Raw genomic sequence first — 21,825 nt, forward strand, 5'->3', positions numbered from 1 at the left:
CCTGGAGCTTGATCTTGAACCGTTGCCTGCGGCCTGCATATGGGCTACAGCCCAACTGCAACAGGGGTAGTTACAGGGGCTACCTCTTGGTGCAGATCTGCGAGACGATGCCATTCACTGCACTGACATGGAACATTTTCTTCCATTTTTCGACTTCGCCGATCTCGAAAACATTTGTTTGTTCCCTGATTCCACTGGCATGTGGAACGAATTTCGCCCTTCCATCGCGCCTTCCGCCCATCCATCATCCTTTCTTGGCATTACGGTTCGCCCCAGAGATTCCCTTGTGCCGTCGAATCACGTCGTTTAGCAGCCACTCGCGGCCACCTGCTGAGCCACGCCATGACAGCACCGCCCGGGCTGCCTCGCAGCAGGCCCTCGTCAATGTTGTCGAACCGGCGCTTGCGGAACCTGCAATTGAATCATCGTTCTCCAACTTGAACATCACAGCCCCAGTGGCTCGTCCTTCCAGCCGCCTGTACTTAATGAGAGCTGCTGCTGTTTTGTGCACGCACAGAGCGGTCCAATTTGCTTTCCGATCTCAAAGAAAAAGTCCAGCTTAAAATTACCCCTCCCCCGCACCTGAACTTGACGAACCCACATCGTCAGCCCCAGGGCGTTGAACTCGCGTTTAAGTTTTGAGCTCGAATTATCAACAATCGGATTTAGGATCTACCCATAACACATTTCTTCGAGATGTCTTATCAGGGGTATTCGCCATACAACCGTGAGTAAACACTAAAAAATTGCATTTCCACGGCCGGGTGCTGCTTTCGGCGCGAGCTCACACCCGATTAGAACCACCTCCCCAACAAGGGGGATACTACCAGCAACCCCCGCCCCCTCAACAACAATACGGCGCCCCTCCACCACCACCGGGCCAATACTATCAACAACCAGCCGGCGGTTACGGACAACCGCCCCCACCTCCCCAGCAACCGTACGGCGCTCCCCCGCCCGCTCAACCCTACGGTGCCCCTCCCCCGGGCCAGTACGGAGCATACGGCGCCCCGCCTCCTCCCCAGCAGCCCTACGGAGCGCAGCATGGATATTCGCCAGCTCCTCCTCCTCAACCGCCTTACGGCCACCCCCCGCCGGGCGCGCCACCCCAGGGATACGGACAACCGCCTCCCCCACCGCAGCAATACGGCGCTCCGTACGGCCAGCAATTCCCGCCGGCCCCGCCGTCCCTCGGGTACGGACCCCCGCAGATTATCGCGTGGAATGGCGATGACGACGCGCGCGGTCTTCGCTCGGCCATGAAGGGCTTCGGCACCGACGAGAAGGCGCTGATCCGGATCCTGGCCAACAAAGATCCCCTGCAAATCCACACCGTCCGCGACGCCTACTCTCGCCTGCACCGGCGCGATCTGGTCGCCGACATCAAGAGCGAGACAAGCAGCTGGTTTGAGGCCGGGCTGGTCTCGCTCGCCCGCGGCCCGCTGCTGAGCGATGTGCATCTGCTGCACGACGCCATGTCCGGCATCGGCACCAAGGAGGACGCGCTCAACGATGTGTTGCTGGGGCGCACCAACGCTGATCTGAACGCCATCAAGAGCGAGTACCACCGGACCTTCCATCGCCGGCTGGAGGACGACGTGCGCGGCGACCTGAGCATGAAGACGGAGCGGCACTTTATGATTGTCCTGCAGGCCGTACGGGCGGAGGAGTCCGCGCCGGTGGTCAAGGCCGAGATTGACCGGGATGTTAACGACTTGTACAATGCGACCGAGGCGAAGATGGGGACCGACGAGATGAAGGTGTGCAGCATCTTGAGCACGCGGAACGATAGCCAGCTGCGTGCGATTGCGTACGAGTATCAGCTCAAATATGCTCGGAGTCTGGAGCATGTCATTCGCAAGGTGAGTTCATAGGAGGCGGATTTCCCTGTGTCTTATCAGACACTCGAGGAAATACGGTGTTGCTGACCGAGGTCCCAAAACAGGAATTCTCTGGCCATATGGAAGACGCACTCCTCTTCCAACTGCGCAGTGGTGTCGACAAATACATGCACCACGCCGCGCTTCTTGAGGACGCCATGGCCGGCGCCGGCACCAAGGATTATCTCCTCGTCAGCCGTATTGTTCGCTTCCGTATGTTCTCCCCAACCTTGCCCCTACTCTCCTGACCTGTTTCGTATCTGGCCGGCTAACAATGTGTTTTGCTAGACTGGGACCGCAACCACATGGCCAACGTCGTTGGCGCTTACGAGAAACGGTACCATCGCAGCCTGTCGAGCAGGATCAAGGGGGAGACGAGCGGTGATTACGAACGGTTGATGCTGGCGTGTATTGGAGAGCGCGTGTAGTGCGGTCTGGGATATACCAAACGGAGCATCCTTTCTACGGAACAAATATCCGGTGTTTTGCGATGGGCCATTGGGCGAGTGTTTATGTGCCCAAATATCCATAATGTTCATGATGAGGATGTAAGGCTATTGCCAAATGCAGAGAAAGAACGGCAGGTGAAACAGACATCCAATGCCAAGATTTGCTCGGCAACAAAAATTGGTTGCGGCGGTGATCCCTGCTAAACACTGCGAAAGTTGGCGCTGCAGGCAAACGGATCTGGAGTCATATTCATGATAAAAAATAAATCCCTGTCACAGCTACGGGTGGAGAAGATAATTAACTAACGTTAGCACCGGGCGCATGTCAATACACATGATGAATCACAAAACAATGGACAGCCGAGTCGCGTCTCGAAAACTTGCCATCCCAGTGAATAATCTGAAACATGGGCATGAGCCGGGCTATAAATGTGCATGAGAAATTATCCTAATTGGGAACATAACGTACAATCGCCAACAGCTTTCATGATCGATAAAGACCACAGAATTGGCTGACGGGGTTTAATTATCACGTTTATTTTTATTAAACTAGCACACACGCACCCACACCCCATTTAACCGAGAAAAAGTTTGCAAGGATAACAAATAATAGTAATGCTACTTTCACTTCTTTGTCTGTTCTTTTTTATTTTAACCTTTTACCTCCCGCCTTCCCGTCCCCATCCCCAGGTACGACGAGCATGCAGCCACCTTAGATTCTTCTCACACCGCATCTTGAATAAGGTATCCTTGCATCACGCCTCAATTGTTCTTTTTTCTTTTTCTGGCGTACCTTATCCTTTTCAGCTACATAAACGTCGCGTCCTCCAAAACCGGTTGACAGTCTCGGGTACTCCTACCGACATTGGTGCCAATCCGAAGCCTCATAAATTGCCTTTTCATCTCTTCTTTTTCTTTCTGCATGAGACGTTGCAGCGCCAGGCACACAAGGTGAGAGAGACTTGCACCATCCCAAACCCTACGCACCAAAACACATATTTGGTCCCATCAAGAGGCTAGGTGGTGGTAACGCGGGGCACGGACGCCATCATTGGTACTTCAACGGACCTGCCCATGGAGGGTGCAGGCCAACCTCATGAATCGGGGGAGCCTCGGGCACAAATGGCGACTGGGGTATCAACAACCACGCCGCCGCCGCCGCCGCTTGTCAATCCGGATCAGCCAGACCCTCGTGCACTCAGTACCGCAGCGCCGGGTACATCTCCACGGGTAGCATCTCCTGCAGCACAAGGAGCGGATGTAGCAGTTGCAGCGGCAACTACGGCCCCAGCCGTCGGTATCCCAATTCCATCCTCCAACCCTCCTGTGAGCTTGGCTATGGAGAATGGCGGCACCAATATCGAGAGCCGAGAAGCATGGCCGGAACGGCCTCCGAGGCCCAATTTGGATACACCACGGTCTGCGAGCCCACAGGTCCAGCTTCAAACGACGGCTGCCAACACAGAGAGTGTATCACATCAGCAACCGATTTCACCAACTGCACGGGCAGCCCCAGAGGTATCACCAGTTCGAGAAAGTTCGCCGATTGTGAAGGAGGAATACTTGGGCCCAGCGGTGCAGGGGGGGCAACAGCAAAGCTTAATGGTGAATATGCAGGCCGACACGGGCCACCTGCAACCGGCAAATTCGGCAACTGCTGAAGCGCCTGAAACTGCGGCTCTTTCCCCATCAACACAGCAGGTTCCGGGTCCTCCTCAGGCATCGCAGCTCCACCAAAACACACTGCCCGGCCCATCGGGTCTTCCTGCACGGCTTCCATCACCACCACGCGTTCCGGCGCCGAGTTTTTCGCCTTCGTCCGCTCCGCCACCTCCGCATCCGCTCCCTGCTCCGGGCCCGGTAGTGCCCGGACATTTGCATCACAGCGTTCCGCAGCGACTTCCTACGCTATCGGGGCCGCAATTGGGGCCGCATCAAGCCTCGCAGCAATACCCGCCGCATTCCCAGCATTCCCGTCAACCACCGCCGCCGCTCGTGCATGTCTCTAGCTCCCAGCCCGCTCCACATCTGCAAACGCATGGGCACTTGCATCATTCTCCCCAGTACGAGCACGGATACCACCATCAGCAGCAGCAGCAGCAGCCGCAGCAATACCACCAGCAGCACTACCAGCATCAGCACCCACATCATCATCACCAACATCAACATCAACACCAACCGCCGCCTCACCATCACCACCAACCCTCACCATCGTCAACCGCACCCACACCCGCACCCGGAACTCCGCTGACGCCGATTCCGCCATCGCAGCAGTATTTTCCTCCTAATCCAGCGCAGCAGGCCTGGCCACACCGTCAACCCCAACCCCAACCCCAACCCCAACCCCAACCCGAACCCCCAGTTCGGGTGCAGTTCGTCCTTGAGCAGCGGCCCCCAGAGCAAGCTCATGAATACAACAATCAAGCTCCCCCGCTGGTGCCGAGCGTAAGACAACAACAACATCATCATCATCATCAGCAGCAGCAGCAGCAGCAGCAAACACCAACAGTAGCAGCAGTAGTAGCATCAGTACCCGTTCACATAGCATCCCTTTCAAAACCCATCATCATGGATCCACCAAGCGTCCGGAAGGGCGGCCAGCAGGGTGGTGGCCAAGCCGGACAGCCCAACGAGACGCCTGTGTTTCCGTCGCCGACGATGCAGAATCAGGCTGCGCCGAACCCCAAGTTCGTGGACGATTACACACGCATCAACTTTGCTATTCAACAGAGCATACCCGAGGCCGTTCGCCGTGTTGTACGGGACCGGTGGGAAAAGTGCCTTTTGGGTTCTGAGTTTCACCAAGCGTTTGTTGTAAGTTGAGTCTTGTGGAGGGTCTATCATCTGGCTGATATGGTTTCGTTCCGTCGGGTTTCCTTTTCCCGTTCTTTCCCTTTTCATTTCTTTTCTTGATTTTACCCAGTTTCCTAACTTATTCCGCTTTCCTCCTTCGTGGTTGTTTTTGTCTTTCCACAATTTCTACATGCGCGCAACCTCCCGGACACACACCATCCACTTATCCCACCTTTCTATTTCCTAACTTCATTCACCTCAACAATCCGTGTATCGTCCCGTGTTCCCCCCTACACTTCACTATGGCCGACGATTCGCGGAAGTCGCCGTATTCTCTACCACCCAAATCCTGGCTAACCAACTCGCAGCTCAATGCCGCCATCCACCATGCGAGCGCCACTATTACGCAACGCGCCGTTCGAGACTTTGGCGGGAAGCTAGTTGACACGGCGAGACGCGACATCGTGGCCCATTTCTCAGCTGAGGCACTGGATGATGTCGCCGACTTAATCATCTGCAAGGCCAGCGACAAGTTTCTGGACAAGTGCCTCGAAAAGCGCCTCTTAACCATTGGGGCCAAGCCGCTCATCAACGCTCTCGCCGCCGCAGAGCGGCTGGGGTACGAGCCCAGCGACATGGTCCAGGTTGAGCCAAATGAACGTGTCCTCCCCCAGGCCCCTCCAAGCCAGCCGGCACCCACAAACCCGGCGCAGAGTCATCCAGTGGCTCAGTGTCTGAAGTGTTTCCGGACGTTTGCGTATCCATCGGCCCATGAATATGTAAGTGGGGCCTCTACAGACCGATATTGTCCGTAACGTACTCACCTTCATCTAGCACGCTACGCACGATGTTTGCAGCCAAATCCCACCAGACAACAATGGCTTCGAGCACGCATGTATACATTGCGGTAAAGGCTTTACGAATGTTGTTGATCTGCAACGAGTATGTGTTAACGTTCCTCATGCCAATGTGAACCGCTTGCAGAGCCCCAGCTGACCCATCGTCCAGCATACCGAGCAGCAAGTCTGCACCACCCCCAGGCCGGCCCAAACTCCTCAACCCCGCCTAAACCAAGCGGGAACAGTTGTCACACGAAGTCCGTCCTCGGTCCATACCCCCGGTGCCGCAACAATTGAGCTCCATCTTCCCTCCACCATACCCAGCGCCAAGCCGACACCCCCCACTGCAGGCACCGGCCTCCCTGGAGACCCGTACGGACATTTGACACCGGATCAAATCCAAAGCATGAATGACGATCTCCGTGCCGCCGAGGAGCAGTTTGCACCGCGCTTCGCCGAAGCCAACGAGATTGCAGACAGCGGACAACGCAGGGTCAAGTTGGAGGGTCTCCGAAACAGTTTTGGCACCAAGCAGTCCCTTATCCGTAAGAAATACGGCGTCCGGTTGCGCGAGAGACGGACCAAGGCCGAGATTGAGGCGGAAAGGGCACGAGTCATGGGCAGACAGCGGCGGAACGAAGCTTCGAGACCTCCACCAACACCCGGTTCAGGTCCTGCGCTCACCGCTCCCGTTGCTCCTGCTGCCGGAAGTGGATGGACGGCAGCGAATACCCCGCGCACCAGCGCCGTCTGGGAAGAACACGACGCGAAACGCCGGCGTCTAAGCGAGGCCGGCGGGCATCACTCCCCGTCCCGGACACTCGCCGACGACACGCCCACGCGCAAGGTCAGCGGTTCATATCCCACAGCCGCAACAACCTCGTCCCGACCAACAACAACCTACGAGCAGTCCGGCGCACGAATCCAAATCCACATACCCACCGCCAATTCTCAACAACAACAACAACAACAACAACAATCCGGTGGCAGCGCTCATCCCAATGGCGTCTCCGGCACCGCCTCGCGAACCGCCACGCCGGATGGGTCGCACAGCGGTACGAACGCCGACAGCGAGAACAGGCAGCAGCAGCAGCAGCATGGGCACGGTCGTCCCGGCCTCTCCTCCGCGCCTGTAGTCATCGACGACGATGACGACTCCTCTTCGGGCGACGACGAGGATATCCCGTCGACGCTGCCTTCTCATGTGCGGAAGAGTTTGGGCGCGTCGGCTAGCCCGTCGGTTGTGCAGAAGACGCCTTAGACAGACGAGCAAACTATGAGTTCCGCTTACGGGCGATATTGTGAGGGGTTTGCGTGACCTTGCTAGGGTTTCTCTCCGATTTTCTTCCGTCTTGTCTTCTAGTTTCTCATATATCTTATCTAGTTTTCTTTTCCATACCACTCTCTCTCACCCTATCTCATGATCAAGTTGGGGGCCAAATTCTCATTTGATACCGGATGGGGGTTCAGTTTCGTTCAACAGTTACTACACGTGCGCGCCGAGTTCGTTGCGGTTGATAAATACCCCAGATTCGTTTTATTTTCTTCCCTTACTCTCTCGCCTTTTCTTTACTCAATCTCATCCTAGATATAAAAAGGGAAGAGTAATAAAAGGAAAGTGGATTACCACATACTTTCCCAATCCCCGTCCTGTCTCTCTATTTACATACACGAGACGTCGAGCCTGTTTCTGCTTAAGTCACAAGTGGCCTGGTTATCCCGTTTGATACCGGCGGACTTTTGCTCTGGACTCGACCACGGGGGTAACTGCGGTCTCTTTTTTCCCTCGAAATATGGTGGAAGTTAAAGAGGATGGATGGATACTGAGGTTACCAGCCAGGTTGCCAAAAGTGCAATGGCCGAAGGGTTCTTAGGGAATAAAAGACTCACATTACCGCCTCTGGGCAACGGAAAAGGGGTGAATAGTATGTATGAATCAACAGTGACTCGAACGCTCTGCTCTCTCCGATATCTCGATCAGTCGGCAGGTCATGCCATTACCGCCCCTTGCTATGTCCACCGAAACACCCAAGCATTGGGGCTCAAACGACACAACCAGCATACAGCAGGCACACAACATATCAACATACATTGTCCCATTTCATCTGCAACTCCACAAAGGGTAGTGTACGTAGTAGCACGTAATAGATGACATTGAAAGTAACAAGCGAAAAACAACAGAACCTCACACATACATCAGCCAAACTGCTGGGGATTTACAACCGAACCGGAACAAACCTAACCACCCCAAACCAAACCAGCAACTCCCACGCTCAAAGCCCAAGGTGGGCAGAAATAAAATAAAAAAAAGGCCTTCCTTCCATTCCTTACTGTGCAGGATGAAAATGAACAGAAACATGACATGGCATGACATCGATAACCCCGCACTCCCCACGCTCATAACCCGCCCCCCCTACATCTCAAGGTTTGTACCTGCCCCCTACTTCGTTACCCTCCTCACCCACAACGTCGTAGGCTCCCACTCCGCCTCCCGATCCAACCTCTTATACGCCCGATGCAGCTTCAACCCCAACTCATACTCCTCCCGCTGCACGTCCGCCAACTCCTGCCTTAGCACCTCCACTTTCTTCTTCTCATCCTCCCGCTTACGGACCACCGCCGCAGAATTCATCAGCTTGTCCGTCGGCATCAGCTCGGTCATCTGCGCGATGGAGCGGTTGATATTGATACGCCGGTTGGCGAGGGAGCGCAGCTGGGCGTTGAGCAAGCCCACACGGTCGCGGGCCTGGTCGGCGGTTTGTTCCGGGGGTGGAGCGGGGAGGGATTTGTTGATGTCGGAGGCGCGGGAGGAGGGGCGGTCGATGGCGAGGGCGCGGGCGAGGGCTGGGTTCATGGCGCTGGCGAATTGTTGGAGTTCTTGTTGTTGTTCGGGGTCGGTGGAAGGGCTGCGGGACTCGGCGGCGCCGCCGGGGGGGACGGAAAAGGGGGAGGTCATGAATTGGTCGATGGGGGAGGTGACGGGGCTGTGGTCGGATGTGGGCCGAACCGGTCCGCCGGGAGTGCCCGTGTACTGGTGTTGGTAGTCGGAAGGTAGAGAAGGGACCGGAGGGTGGTCGTCGTTGAAGTGGTCGTCCGGGTCGTCCGTGCGCGTCGTTCCAGCCGTGCTGGTCGCATAGGTAGTGATGCTGAAGCGCGAAGGGGGCTGGACGTAGGGTTCTTCTTCCTCCACGGCCTCTACGACGTCGTGGATGGCCCCCGGTGATTGGTGCACAATGTCCGTCGAGTAGACGGACGAGACCGAGACCTGGTGTTGATGGTGATAGTGCGCGGGGTGATGCGGGTCGGTGTGAACGGGAGGTGGTTTCCGGCGGAGCTGGTTGATGGACTCGGGAGAGTTGTTGAAGGTTGGGGAAGGTTGAGCAGGGGCAGAAACACCGGTGCCAACCCCGTACTGAGCATCCCGCACGAGTTCTCGGGCCGCGGCCACGGCAGGAGCGTCGGCCTGCACTGGAGTCCCGGATAGGGGTGGACTGGGATACCTTTGCTGCTGCTGCTGTGTCGTCTGAAATTGCGTCTGTGCGGTTTGGGCCGCGGGGGTTTGGGACGAGGGCATGATTCTCCGAGCGGCCTCTTGCGGGGCAGACCTAGCTGGTGGTGTTTCAGACGGGGGTGGGCTGATCGGCGGGGTCTGGCCGCGGCGGACCGGGCCATCTACGGCGCTGCTGTTGTTCACTCGAGCCCCTCCAACGACTGCTGGTCCTGGCCCGGCCGAAGGTGGCATGTTCCTCCTGCTGCTCTTCTCGGGGATCTTCAACGGGGCTACTGCACGCGTGTCGTGCACCGGGTCGACAATCGCGGTCCGGCCACTCGCACCACGCCAGCCGGGCCGCGTAGAAGTAAAAGCACCGGCAGCCGGGTCTGTGTTGCCATCCCTTGCAGCTGCAGCAGCTGCGCCAGCCTTTTTAGCCATCCTCCTCCACCGATCGCCGAACGAGGGCGGCCCTGCTGTCGGCCCAACGGACTGCTGAGGGTCCGACCATCCAGCACTCTGCGACGCAGTGGCCAAGCCTTGAGCAAACTCGGCCGGGTTGGCGACCTGGGATGGGTAGCCCTGAGCGTTGCCAGTCTGTTCTCCGGTGAGTGGATCCCACCTGGGTGCATTTCGAGGCTGTTGATCTTGATACTGCTGCTGCTGTTGTTGTTGTGGCTGCTGCTGCTGCTGCTGCTGCTGCTGTTGAAATTGTTTTTGTTGTTGCTGTTGCGGTTGCTGCAGCTGTGTCCCACGATGGTTCTCTCGCGCCGCAATATCCGACTGTCTCCTACGCTCGCGGCGCATCACCGGGATGCTTGTATTCCCCCGGCTCTGCGGAACCGGAACCTGCGAGGCCTGGCGCATGTCAGACGACGTATGTGCATGATGCGAATGGTGCGTATACTGCGGCTCTCGGCCCGACCTATCAGTGCTCTGGTGTGCTACGTGACGGTACGCAGGTGCTTCCTCCTCATCGATCGGCGAGACATCACCAGGCAGGTAGCGGTCGACGTGACCGGCTTCGACTTCGGGCGAGCTAGGCGGGGAGATCTCATCAGCCGCTCCCGGGCCGCCGCCGTAGCGGTAGTCGTATGTGGTCGCCAGGTTTGCGTTGTAAGATGCCACTGGGGCTGCTAGTGGGGGACTGTAGTCGTCGTCGTCTGATGAGTACACAGACGAGGGAGGGCGGAGGTTGATGTTGGCCGTGCGCACCGTGATGCGATTCGGGTTGCGACGAGGTGGTTCCTTGACGGCAGGGGCGGTTTCGCTGAAAGTCGGGGCGTGGAAATGTCAGCAAAAAAGTACTGCACTCGATAACCAAGCGATGCTCTCGTCATGCATTCGCCCGCTTTGTTGGCCAGCGACAGACAGCGCAGCAATCCAAAAGTCGCGTCCCAACACACAGAAAAGAGTGGCTGCTGCAGGCGACGTGCGACTCGGGCACCAGGCAGGCTGCTTTGGGCCTTTTCCCAGGTTTCCAGTCCCAGGTGCAAGTGCCCAGAACGTGGGCCGTTGGAGGGTGATCAGGGATCGAATAGAGGGGTCGTTGCAAGAAGCGGAATTGCAGGGCCGACCTGGGCAAACTGGGGGCATGAACGACCTGAGTGGCCGGCTCCACGCCCACTGTTCCAAGCCTTGCCCAAACAGGCAAGCTGCAGCCAAAGTCCGCCGGGGCACAGCCCAGACCACCACAACCGCACCGGGGGTCCCCCGCAGCAGGCAGCCTGAAGACTCAGCGCCCAGCCCTGCAATCTGGAGATGGGCCATCCGCTTCCATCCAAAAGTTCAAGATGCTAGAGAAAATATAAAGAAATTGACCACTCACTATCTCGAAGCATAAAACTCTCGTGGAGGTCGCGGAGGCGCCGGTCCACCTTTGATCGAATAGCTGTATCCCTTGGGTGTCGCACCGTAGCCTATCCCGAGGCCCACGCGTAACCTGTCGTCGTCGAGAGGGTGCCCACCGTGTCTCCCAGAGCCATATGAAGTGTGAGACCCATGGGAACCGTGGGGAATGATTTTGAGTCTGTCCCACATCTTGAAAGGGGAGGCCAATCGTGCGATGAGCCGAAAGGTCCTTTGAGCACCAAATACAAAAAAAATCCTATCTCTTTCTCTCCTCGTTTCTTTCTGTCCCCTTCTCTTCCTTCAATCCGCCTGCCGTCCCTGGTTGACTCCCGAAATTATGAGGGTGGAGGTCGTTCGCAAGCGAGGTGCAAGCCGGGAGGCGTCTTCCGTTGTGGGCTTGCAGGCGAGTCCTGAGTGGTGAGTCGTCGTTACGTCTGCCGTCATCGACTAACAACGAACGCCCTTGGCTGCCAGCCAGTGCAAGTGTGGGTAGGGCTTCTGGATATAGGGATGAGTAGAGAAGGATGGGTGTTCCTTTGCCGTTTAAGTGAGCGAGACCTTTCGGTGTCTTTGTTGGGTGGCTCGGCCGAGGCAGCAGGGCAGAGCAGGGCAAACAACTTTGCTTAGTCTAAGCGACACGGCAGCGTATTATGATGATGATGGGGGATCTTCAACTTGAAGGGGGGAACTACCAGCTCCTTATCATCCAGCCAGTCCAGAAGGAGCCGAGCGCGGGTATGTCGGGACGTTGTTTATTTTCTTGACCGCCCGCCCCAGATCCAATATGGCTGATTGGGATAATTGGCCCGCGGCCGTTATTTTGCAACCTATTTCCCACGTGGGAAACTGCTGTCTGTCTCGAGGCCGCTGCGGGGACCCTGCTCAGGGGCCCGAAAAGTCAAGCGACGGACCGAGGAAGAGCTTGTTGTCGTGTTCCCCTCCTTCTGCTTTGTTTTCACTCAGAATGCGAGTGCACCAGTCATTCGAGCCTGCTCCCTTCGATCTGGCGGGGAGAGTGGAGGGGTTCGCCGCGGCGGCGCCGGCGGCGGGTGGTGCAGGTGGTCGTGTTAGTTGGCCGCCAGCGCGGCTGGGAGGCGTTGTAACGCGTTGAGGGAAGCCGGCAAGATTCGTTGGTCCTCGCCGCATGCTGCGGTCGGGATCCCGGTCCTGAATGATGCCAAGAACACACCACCGAGCCTCGAAAGATGCTGGCTGCCGGTGCCGATGGAACGTTGGTTTGTCTCTTCGTCATTCGCGTCGTCGTCCTTCCATCGACTACGAAGTACAGGCGTCCTTCAGCCAGCGAAGCGGGGAGCCGGGGAGCCGGGACTCTCCCCTTTTGTTATATCCCCTAAGAACCTAAGCATGAATGTTTGAAAGGCTCCAAAGAACCCAAACAAGACCCTCTCTCCCTTCACAAAGACCAAGGCGATCCAAGTTCCGCTCCTAGACAGGCTCGCTTCACTGGGACGGCATTCAAGCCTTGCTTCAGCTTGCACATCAATCACCTTTCAGCCGCTTATGCAAACTTTTGGCATCTGCCCTTGACGATGGGGCCACCGTGCCGTCGAGGCACAGCAAACTAAGCAGAAGAAAAAACAGAAAAACATTTCTCCCGGGCCACACAACAAGTCGGAATGTGGGAAAGGCCTTTTCCAACCTTGCCTCGGCAGACAATGGCCGCCGACAACACATCTCTCTCCACCTCATATCCATCCCTTGGGTCCTCGGGCCTCGGTGGGATAAAGTGGTTGCCTGCGGCCGGGAGTCCCGTCTTTTGATGTGTTGGCCGAGGATTGTCGGTGAGTGAGATGGAAAAGAGACGACGGAAAGACAAGACGACACTCTTTTCGTTTTTCCACGGTTCTCCATCCACCGTCGCTCACGGTTTGTTCAGTCGGGCGTACCTGAAGTTGAGTGGGACAGCAAAGCAAAGCCGTGAGCGGCTTGCAGTCGGGGCACTGGAGAAGCGCCGTTTCAGGGCAGTGATTGCATGCAGCAGGGCAGGTGGTTGCAGAGGCTCTGATTGCCTGTCGTATTTTTGGAAGAATGATTGTCAGGGGGGAAGCCCCGCTGTTTCATCTCAGCCGATGGGGCCCGAGCTTTCTTGCTTGCTTGCTTGCCGGCCGGGCTCCGCTGGCCTATCGTTAACGGCGACCCACTGTATCCGTCCACTGGTCCAACCTTCAACCCGTTTGGAGATGCGGGCAACGGACAGTGGTCCGTAACTCCAGAGCCGTCGATGGCTTCCTTGCCCAAGGCCAGATCGGCCCTTAGAGGCCGACTTTCGACATATTCCATTGTTAAGGAGCTTCATAGGGCCGCTGACGAAGGTGCCGTGTTTCTCGCGACGTAAGTGAGTGTCGTTGACAACGTTATTACCCACGCGTCACTAAACGGACGTCCAGAAACCAAAACAACAAGAAGTGCATTTTCAAGAGTATCAAAGGCCATTGGCGCTTACAGAATGAAGCCGACATTCTCAAAAAGTACCAGGACCAGACACCGTTTTTCCGCCCACTGCTAGATGAAATTGTTGAACCATCAGACCCGCCTTCGATTGTTCTAAAGCACCTTGATAATGACCTCCTGACCGAGTCCAACCGGAAGAGGCTCTCGCGTCCCGAGATCAAGCAGGTTGCGAAGTGCGTGCTCCAGGCTCTGCACATTCTACACAAGGATGGGCTGGTCCATACGGGTAGGTCTTCGGTTGCTGTTTGCGAGTCTCGATGCCAGGTAAAGCTCCGAAAGTCTCACACGTAGCGTGATACAGATGTCAAGCTGGACAACATCTTTGTCAATTACGGCCAAACCCAACGGTTCAGCACCATACAGCTCGGCGATTGCGGTGGAGTAGTGTCTGAGAATTCCGACTTCGCTAAAGAGGGCCACCTGATCGGTGCGGGTTACACTCGGAGCCCAGAAGCTACGTTCCAGCTGCCATGGGGGACCGCTACGGATATATGGTCATTTGGCAACGCTGTAAAACACGGATCATTGCCCGTGCCTAGGTGGGCAGGTACTCATGCACATGGCTCTAGATCCTCAGTCTCCTCTATGGCGGCGATTACCATCTCTTTAACCCCGGCATCCAGGGAGTTAAGCCCGACGACAACGAATACGAAGTTACGGTACTAAAACGCATGTACAAGTTTTTTGGAATCTTCCCGCAGTCATACGAAGACTTCCATGACCGTTCGACTATCACCATTGTCAACTACATCAACAACCTAGGCCCGCCCGAGAAGCCGTTTCACCGCGTGACTACGAGGGAAGTCCCCCCAGCAGACATCAAGTTCATATGCGGGATCATGAAGTTGGATCCTTGTGACCGACCGACGACGAAGCAGTTGCTTGCTGATAAGTGGTTCACCGAGGAATCCGAAGACACCAGAGATCCGCTCCCAGAGAAACCTCAAGCTGTCGATGCGTAACTCACCGGTAAAACACTGCACGGAATGATCACTCTAGGAAGGTGAAAAGCAGAGTTATTATTGGAAACTGGAGTGGAAGTGTATGTACTCAACGGCGGCCTGTGCCTGGTCATGAAGCAGATGGGAAGGTCTTGGTTCGGGACAAAGCCACTGTAGCCGACGTCCTAACCGTTGAGTCAAAATGTCGGTACCGATCAACTTCTCAGTGATCCGGCGCAACGGATGGATCTCACCGGCAACAAACCTGCCGGGGTCGATATCGACTGGCTGAGAGAGAGCGAAAACGCCGCGGCTGATCAGGAACCATCATTTTCCCGGCGTGATCACCGGCCAGGATTCGCGTAGCAGATAGTTTCTCAGAAGTTCTAATTGAACCCTAACCCTCCATTTCCTGCTTGGAACTTTCAACTCCAACTCTTCTGCATCACGAGACAAAACAGCTCCAGAGGAGGTGATGGCGGGGCAAACAGCTGACCGAGGGATCGATTAAGCAAACCAAACTCAGGTGGACGTGCGGCACAAGCATACGGCTTCTGGGTATTCTGCATGCTTGTTTCCTAAAAAGAATCCGAAGAATGCTGGTTGGCCCCAAAACGGCAAGAACCGGACCCAACGCGTGCGGAAGGAAGCCACCGCCTCGGCTTGGTATGACACGCAGTCCAGAGGAATTCTCGCATGCCACTTACTAAGTCGGTAAGTACTCTCTTTTTTTCGTCTGTTCTATTCCTAGTGCCTTGCGCTCTCCCTTCCCAGCTCGCTCCCGTCTCTGTGCCCTCCCGAAAGCAGCCCGACGGCGCAGAAGCAATCAACGATGGATGGCGCATGGCTTATTTTCTTTCACCGCCTCGACTTTTTCAACATTCCATTGCTGCCCGACCGCGGTGCCTGTGTAAGACTCTATCGCTGACCGCAATTCCTTCCAGAACACTTGGCTCATGGTTCTATGCATGTTCCTTCCTTCAACAGTTCACGAGACGGGAAGCTGTGCCGCATCTGGGTGACGCATGATGCAGGACGCGTGACTCGCGGTTGTTTATTTTAGGCAAGATACAAAAAAAACAAGAAAGAAATTCATCCGACGCATGTATCTTGTTAATTGCTTGTGTCATTGGCGGTGACGACGGCAGCAACCTCAAGCTAGATGAGCGCGATAAACTCCTCAAGATCCTGCAGAAATAGCTCGGGTTGCTCCAGTGCCGCGAAGTGACCGCCCTGAAGGATCGTGTCAGCGTCATATGTCTTCTTCCACCGCCTTGGCTCATCCGCGAAGACACATCAGATGCGAGAAGACTTGCCTTATCGTGTTGCTTGTACAACACAAGGGTCGGGAACAGCTTCTCAGCCCACGACCGTGGGAGCGCCATAATCTCGGACGGGTACGACGAGTACCCGAACGGCTTCGTCGAGGGCACGGATGGGAAGATCGTTCCATTGGGGCTGTATGCCCATATAGCGCGCCCGAACGAGTTGGTGTACCAGTAGTAGGACACCACGGACAAGACGGTGTTGAGCGGGACCGGATAACGGCTATCGCTCCACTCTTGGAACTTCTCACCCATCCTTTTTCTTCCATGTTAGTCGACAAGTGTCCATCGTCTTATCGATCCGAATGGGGGGGAAGGGGGGGGGGCATCAACTCACCAAGCCAGCATCGCCAGCGGGTTTGTGCCCAGAACAAGGGCAATCGTAGACGGTCGGGTTGAGTGCATGGTGGCATACGCTCTGCCTCTCCCGCCCCAGACGGCTGCTCTAGCTACGAGCGCCTGTTCCTCGGGCTTGACGGTGAATTTGGCGACAGACTCACGCTGCTCTGGGGTCAGAAACGAGAAATTCACTACACCCCGCGATCAGTCACGTTCCATCCCTCAGTTCGCAAAGCAAGAGCATGTATCATAAAGCATGCAGGGCATCGCTATACGGCCTACCATGAAGCGCTTTGCACCCTTCCGACTGCGCAGCCACCAACGGCCCGATAATCGCCCCAAGATCCCCGCCTTGCACCACATACCCATCTCCCAGCCCCAACCCCTTCATCAGCCCATCCAACGCGGCGGCCGCAAGTTCCCGGCTCAACTCCCGTTCGCTCACCCCTTCACGCGTCGAGAAGCCAAAGTCGGGCAGGCTCGGCACGACGACATGGTAGGGGAGCGTCTCGGGGGTGTATTGAGCCGCCAGACGGTCGAGGGCAGGCGCGAATTCGAACCAAGCGCCGGGCCAGCCGTGGAGGAGGAGGATGGGGGTGGCGGTGGGGGAACGGGAGAAGAGAGCGGCGAAGTGGAGGTGGAAGGTTTCTTTTTCTGTCTTTTCTCCCGTGGTATGTTCAACATTGACATCTGCCGTGAACTGCGGGTACCGGTTGAACTTTTTCTGTTCTTCTTCCCATGAGTATCTGCCCTCACTGGTATTGTTACTGTCCCGACCAGCCCAGACTTCCCGTGCATTCACCAACCAGTCGCGCGACACGCCGACCGAGGTAGACACATCGGTGGCGTCGGTATGGGTGTTGTAGAACGAGGGTGCCGCGATCTCGGCGTCATTGATCAGATTGGCGAGTCGTTCTTGCTGGGTCTTGGGGATGTTGATGGTAAAGGGGGTCGGCGCCGGCGTTGAGACGCCCGGGGGTAGGGTGCCGAAGTCATGGAGGGACATTGTGCTGGTGGTTGAGGTAAGTCGGCGGATGACGTGGTGTCCGAGATGCGCGTGCGAGAGGAGAATGACTTTTGTTCCTCGGATGATGACCACGATGTTGAGAGTCGTTAGTGGGCGATGCTGGGTATTTATCCCCCAACGCCCTTCATAGACCAACTCAGCCAAGCTAATGTGCGTTAATGTACGTAAGACGAAAGCCAAGGAGCTGACAATATCTCAAATTCCCTCTCAAAACGATCAGAACGATCTGAAGAACTACTGTGATGGTACTGCAGTATGGTGCGTGTATCACGGTTACGAAAGGTGCGGTCGTTAGGTCGCTCGCTTACACGGGCCGGACGTCGGGCTCGGCCGGGAAGCGGGAAGCGGGGTTCGGCCGGAGCGGGCGGAGTTTAGTAAGACCCGACTAATTACGGGAGTTACGCTGCGGGCTGCGGTGGAGGACGTTATAAATCCGCAGCTACACTGGTTATGGGATTGTGACAGTTTCCCGTGTTTTCTTACTTTGGTTGAGGTGTTGAAATGAGATGCAGACAACTGGGCGGCCAAACAATGGATGTGGGGTATTGCTGTAAGAACGAAGCGGTATGTGGCGGCGTTGTCCCTCGAGCTCCCTATTTGTCTGTTCCGATTTCCCCTTTATGGAAAATCTGGCTACCGAGAGACAGAAGAAGCATTTAAAGCATGTCGTGTCATGACGTAGCCAGAGATCGCCCAACGTAGCTGATACCTCTAAGTATAAGTAAAAAGAAGTCATAACTCAACATCGCGTATCTTCATTAAGTACTACCTCATTTGTATCATATCATTCAGCCTGAAATATCCAACCCCACCACCTTCCCCCCTAACCCTAACCCCCCATCCTCCGGCGACGAGTCCGTGTCGTACGCGGCTACCGCTCTATTGCGATGCCGACTCCCCACCGACGCGCTCGGCGCATGTCGATGCCGACTCTGACTCCGACTACCACCACCACCCTCAACACGTTCCAGTACCGCGGGTTCAACAACCACCGTCGTGACGAGGTCCATCTGTATCCCCATGCCGTCCTCCCTCCCACCAAGACTCCCGCCGGCCTGGTGGTGTCCGTGTCCATTCCCTCCTGATCCTGCTGCTCCCCGGCGGCCATTTGCGCCATGGAGTTCACTCGTAGCGCCCACGCCAGCTCGGCCACGGCCGAGGGGTCGCCAGCCCATACGTCGTTTCACAAGACCACCCAGTTTCCTGCCGCCTCCAGGCCCGTTGTTGTTGTTATTCCCATTGCCGTTCTTGCTTCTCCCGCTCCCATTTCTCCCAAACCCCGTCCCTTTCCCATCACCCTCATTCCCATTCATCCCACCCCTATTATTCCCCTCCCCATTACTACTATTCCCCCCCTCCACCCACACCATATTCCCCCACTTCCTCCCGGGCGGCGTGCGCATAAAAGCAAACGTATCCAGCCCCGTATCCTCCGTGTCGACATCCCCACCAAACAGCAACTGTCGCCGCGTCACGCCCCATAACAGCACGTCCAGCCAGCCGTTGCTGGTGATCAGCGCGCCGGCCGTGCAGAAGTAGGATAGTGGGACCGGCACGCCGGCCATGGTGGCGATGCGGCCGAGGGCGAGCGGGGCCGTGCAGAGGATGTAGATGAGGGGGTAGAGGAGGAAGGCTTTGTGGTGGCCTCCGCTGAGTTGGATGGCGGTGTCGTTGGTGGCGTCTCTGTGGTGGGGTTGGGAGGGGTGGTGGTGGTGGTGGTTGTCGTCGTTGGTGTGGTCGTGGTGGGCGGATGGGAGAGGGGTGGTGAAATGGAGGGGGGAGGGTTTGGTGGGTTGGCTGGGGTGGTCATGGTCATGGTCATGGTCGTGATCGTGGTCGGGATCGTCGAGGGTGCCAAGGGTGGTAGTGGCTATGGAGGCGTTGGTAGTGACGGTGTGGATGTTGGTGCGGGAATCGGAGTTGACGGCATACGCTTCAGCCGTGGGTAGCAGGGCACCGTGGCCGTTGGCGCCCTTGGAGTGCGCTCGGCGGCTGGCTCTGTGAAGTGAGAGGAAGATGAGGGTGTACAGGATGCCGGTGATGGCTAGGGCGAGGAAGATCCAGAGGTAGTGGATATAGAGGCGGAGTCCTTCGTATTGGACGTTGATCCAGCACTGGGAAGCGTGTAAGTAAGGGGATGAGCTCAGAAGGGTATAAAACGACGACATAGAAAAGAAAAAGGAGATCAGCATACCCAAGCTGTGGCCCGCACAAAGAAGCCGCCCGTCGTCTTGCCGTTGTCGGTGATGGCAATACCAATTATAATTAAAACAAAGTTGAAAATCCACAGTGACACCACCACAATGTAGATGGCCATCTGCGGCGGCCGGTACTCCCACACCACGGCCAGGTACGTATGCACCGCAATGGCCGTGATGAAGAAGCTCGACGCCAGGTCGCCTGTCTGAATGAGCCACCCCTGGGCCCAGCACGTCGTCGTCCCGACAAAGATCCCGTCACGCCCATACCACACCGCGTTAAGCATGAATGAGCCGGCTTGGTGGATGTCGGCCAACAGGAGGTTGAAGATTAGGATGAGGAACTGGTTCGGGTGTGACTTGGCTGGCCTCGGTGGTTCCGGGTTGCTACCGTCCCCGGCAAAGTGCCGTTGGGCGAGTCCCAGGGACAGGTCAACCGGCGCCGTGAAATCCGAACCTTTGGTGCCGACGGCGCGGGCGCCCCGCCGTGTCCGGAAGTACCATCGTGTGAACTTGAGGGTGAGATAGATCAATGCCACGCTCGACGTCACAAACGAGAGACACGCCAAAGCCGCGATCGCTGGGAGACCTCGGCGGAGCACCGGCGGGAGCGGCGTGATGGTGGCGCTGGCCGAGTCCAGGGGGGAAATGTCGGCGTCTGCCATGCTCGGCAAGTAGTGTGGTGTGTATATGTCGACGACACATACGGGGAGGAGCTGCTCAGCAGACTCCCTAAGTTGTCATCTTGATGTCGCTCTTTGGTGGTTAGATGATGAGGTCGGGAAGAGAAGAAAACCGTATACCAGATCGAAGAGGTAGAATAACTCAGGCCGAGTCAAGCAAGTCCCGGGGGAGGGTTACCGTGTGGCCGGACTGGCCGGGCGAGAGGGTCGGGGCTCTAATGCTAGGGTCCTTGGGAGAACCTAGATCGGCGAAAGCTCCGATCGGTAGAACCCGGGGAAGGTTACTATGGTAAGGCGACGGCACATCACTTTCTCACCCATCCCGCTGCTGACAAAAACCGCATGGCCAGGGGCATGCATGTTTCCAGACGTCCGGAATGTGCGGTTGTTAACTTGTCAGTCAATTCATAGCCCCCAATGTCCGCCCCCCCTTATCTCAGCTTCCATTCCGCTTTCCCCCTCTCCCGTCTGCTTCTCGAACAATGTGCACGTCGGTGGCGAGAGAGCCTGGCCACACACCATCACGACCCCGACACCACTATTTGCGGTCATGCGGCGGGGAGATCATGCAGAGTTTCTGGGTCCCTCCCAATCGATGGGCTGACTCGCGCCCTTTACCCTCCGGTGAAACCTCAACACGCTGTTGCTGTGCCCCTTCGGGCATGCCATGGAACGGTAGCACCGGACCCAGCCCAACCACAGTGGTTTTTGGACGGATCGAACTTCACCAATCTTTTTCAGCCCCCGTTTGACCCTTTTTTCTTCGCTGCAAAAATGACCGAGGGATCGTCGGGGGGTGGGGACGCTCAGACCTCGAAAACCGCAGCGCCGAAAGCATGCGGCAGGTGGAACGAGTCTTGGCACGTCACAGAGCGTATTCTAGGCGGATCTTTCCAGCACCGAAGCAACCATATTCCATGTCTTCTTCTTCTTTTCGGAAGGAGCAGTGGGGTGGCTTTCGGCGACAGGGTGCTTTTCGGCTGTTTCGAGAGGGGGGCTGCCGTGAATTCAGGCGAAAATCGAGACCAATCCTCGTCCTTCATTGACTGGCAACACTGGGTCGAGCTTCCAACTCACGGAAAAATTCCTGCGGGGCTTCCGGGCTTGCGGGGCTCCTCGAGGCTGCCACGAGGACGCACCGCGCAATAATCTTTGTTCCAGGGGATCCTTGAAGAGTCCATCGCTGCGGCGATCCGGAAACTGTGGGGAACCTGGTAACGTTAAACCTCCAGCTTCCATGGAATGGAGGGGAGAAGAGAGAAGCCCAGGAATCAGAATCCCAGATCGTCGGGTGTGTTGAGAACACACGCTTACAAAAACGAGCCATCGGCATTCTCCTTGATGCGGCACGGAGCCGATGGGATGTGCCCGTAATAACGTTAATGTTGCAGTGAGACGTCAATTTGGAGGGGCCTGGACGGCAAGTGTTTTCTCAGCATCTCAGCTTCTGAGCCTCGCTGTGGCACGGGCGGCATCGTCCTTGTGGGGCCATGCACCCACATTTTTCAAGATTGACCAATAACATTTTCCCATAGTAA

General features: G+C 56.6%; 6 protein-coding genes across 6 annotated transcripts; 3 read left to right on the forward strand and 3 right to left on the reverse strand.

Annotated features, from left to right (window-relative positions):
* Window positions 1–696: 696 nt before the first annotated feature.
* On the forward strand, window positions 697–2,308 carry C8A04DRAFT_31374 (annexin-like protein; the record flags this gene model as incomplete). Its single annotated transcript, XM_062781742.1, has 4 exons — window positions 697–727; window positions 799–1,862; window positions 1,946–2,093; window positions 2,169–2,308. The coding sequence occupies 4 exons, from the start codon at window positions 697–699 to the stop codon at window positions 2,306–2,308; spliced, it is 1,383 nt and encodes a 460-aa protein (XP_062634426.1).
* A 1,095-nt stretch (window positions 2,309–3,403) lies between these two features.
* C8A04DRAFT_14394 (uncharacterized protein) lies at window positions 3,404–7,222 on the forward strand (the record flags this gene model as incomplete). The annotated part of the gene is made up of 6 exons (XM_062778074.1): window positions 3,404–3,904; window positions 4,031–4,643; window positions 4,854–5,143; window positions 5,491–5,901; window positions 5,957–6,064; window positions 6,131–7,222. The coding sequence occupies 6 exons, from the start codon at window positions 3,404–3,406 to the stop codon at window positions 7,220–7,222; spliced, it is 3,015 nt and encodes a 1,004-aa protein (XP_062634427.1).
* Window positions 7,223–8,401: 1,179 nt separating this feature from the next.
* C8A04DRAFT_14404 (uncharacterized protein) lies at window positions 8,402–11,491 on the reverse strand (the record flags this gene model as incomplete). Its single annotated transcript, XM_062778080.1, has 5 exons — window positions 8,402–10,300; window positions 10,481–10,721; window positions 10,824–10,909; window positions 11,100–11,106; window positions 11,280–11,491. The coding sequence occupies 5 exons, from the start codon at window positions 11,489–11,491 to the stop codon at window positions 8,402–8,404; spliced, it is 2,445 nt and encodes an 814-aa protein (XP_062634428.1).
* A 2,053-nt stretch (window positions 11,492–13,544) lies between these two features.
* C8A04DRAFT_14415 (kinase-like domain-containing protein) lies at window positions 13,545–14,736 on the forward strand (the record flags this gene model as incomplete). The annotated part of the gene is made up of 4 exons (XM_062778086.1): window positions 13,545–13,642; window positions 13,711–14,000; window positions 14,076–14,284; window positions 14,344–14,736. The coding sequence occupies 4 exons, from the start codon at window positions 13,545–13,547 to the stop codon at window positions 14,734–14,736; spliced, it is 990 nt and encodes a 329-aa protein (XP_062634429.1).
* A 1,137-nt stretch (window positions 14,737–15,873) lies between these two features.
* On the reverse strand, window positions 15,874–17,385 carry C8A04DRAFT_31378 (putative epoxide hydrolase; the record flags this gene model as incomplete). Its single annotated transcript, XM_062781743.1, has 4 exons — window positions 15,874–15,948; window positions 16,032–16,296; window positions 16,378–16,570; window positions 16,662–17,385. The coding sequence occupies 4 exons, from the start codon at window positions 17,383–17,385 to the stop codon at window positions 15,874–15,876; spliced, it is 1,257 nt and encodes a 418-aa protein (XP_062634430.1).
* Window positions 17,386–18,194: 809 nt separating this feature from the next.
* Window positions 18,195–20,269, reverse strand: C8A04DRAFT_14409 (uncharacterized protein; the record flags this gene model as incomplete). The annotated part of the gene is made up of 3 exons (XM_062778082.1): window positions 18,195–18,609; window positions 18,685–19,520; window positions 19,601–20,269. The coding sequence occupies 3 exons, from the start codon at window positions 20,267–20,269 to the stop codon at window positions 18,195–18,197; spliced, it is 1,920 nt and encodes a 639-aa protein (XP_062634431.1).
* Window positions 20,270–21,825: the final 1,556 nt, after the last annotated feature.

The sequence above is a fragment of the Dichotomopilus funicola genome (genome assembly GCF_033296635.1).
Source record: "Dichotomopilus funicola strain CBS 141.50 unplaced genomic scaffold C8A04scaffold_65, whole genome shotgun sequence".
Taxonomy (NCBI): Eukaryota; Fungi; Ascomycota; class Sordariomycetes; order Sordariales; family Chaetomiaceae; genus Dichotomopilus; species Dichotomopilus funicola.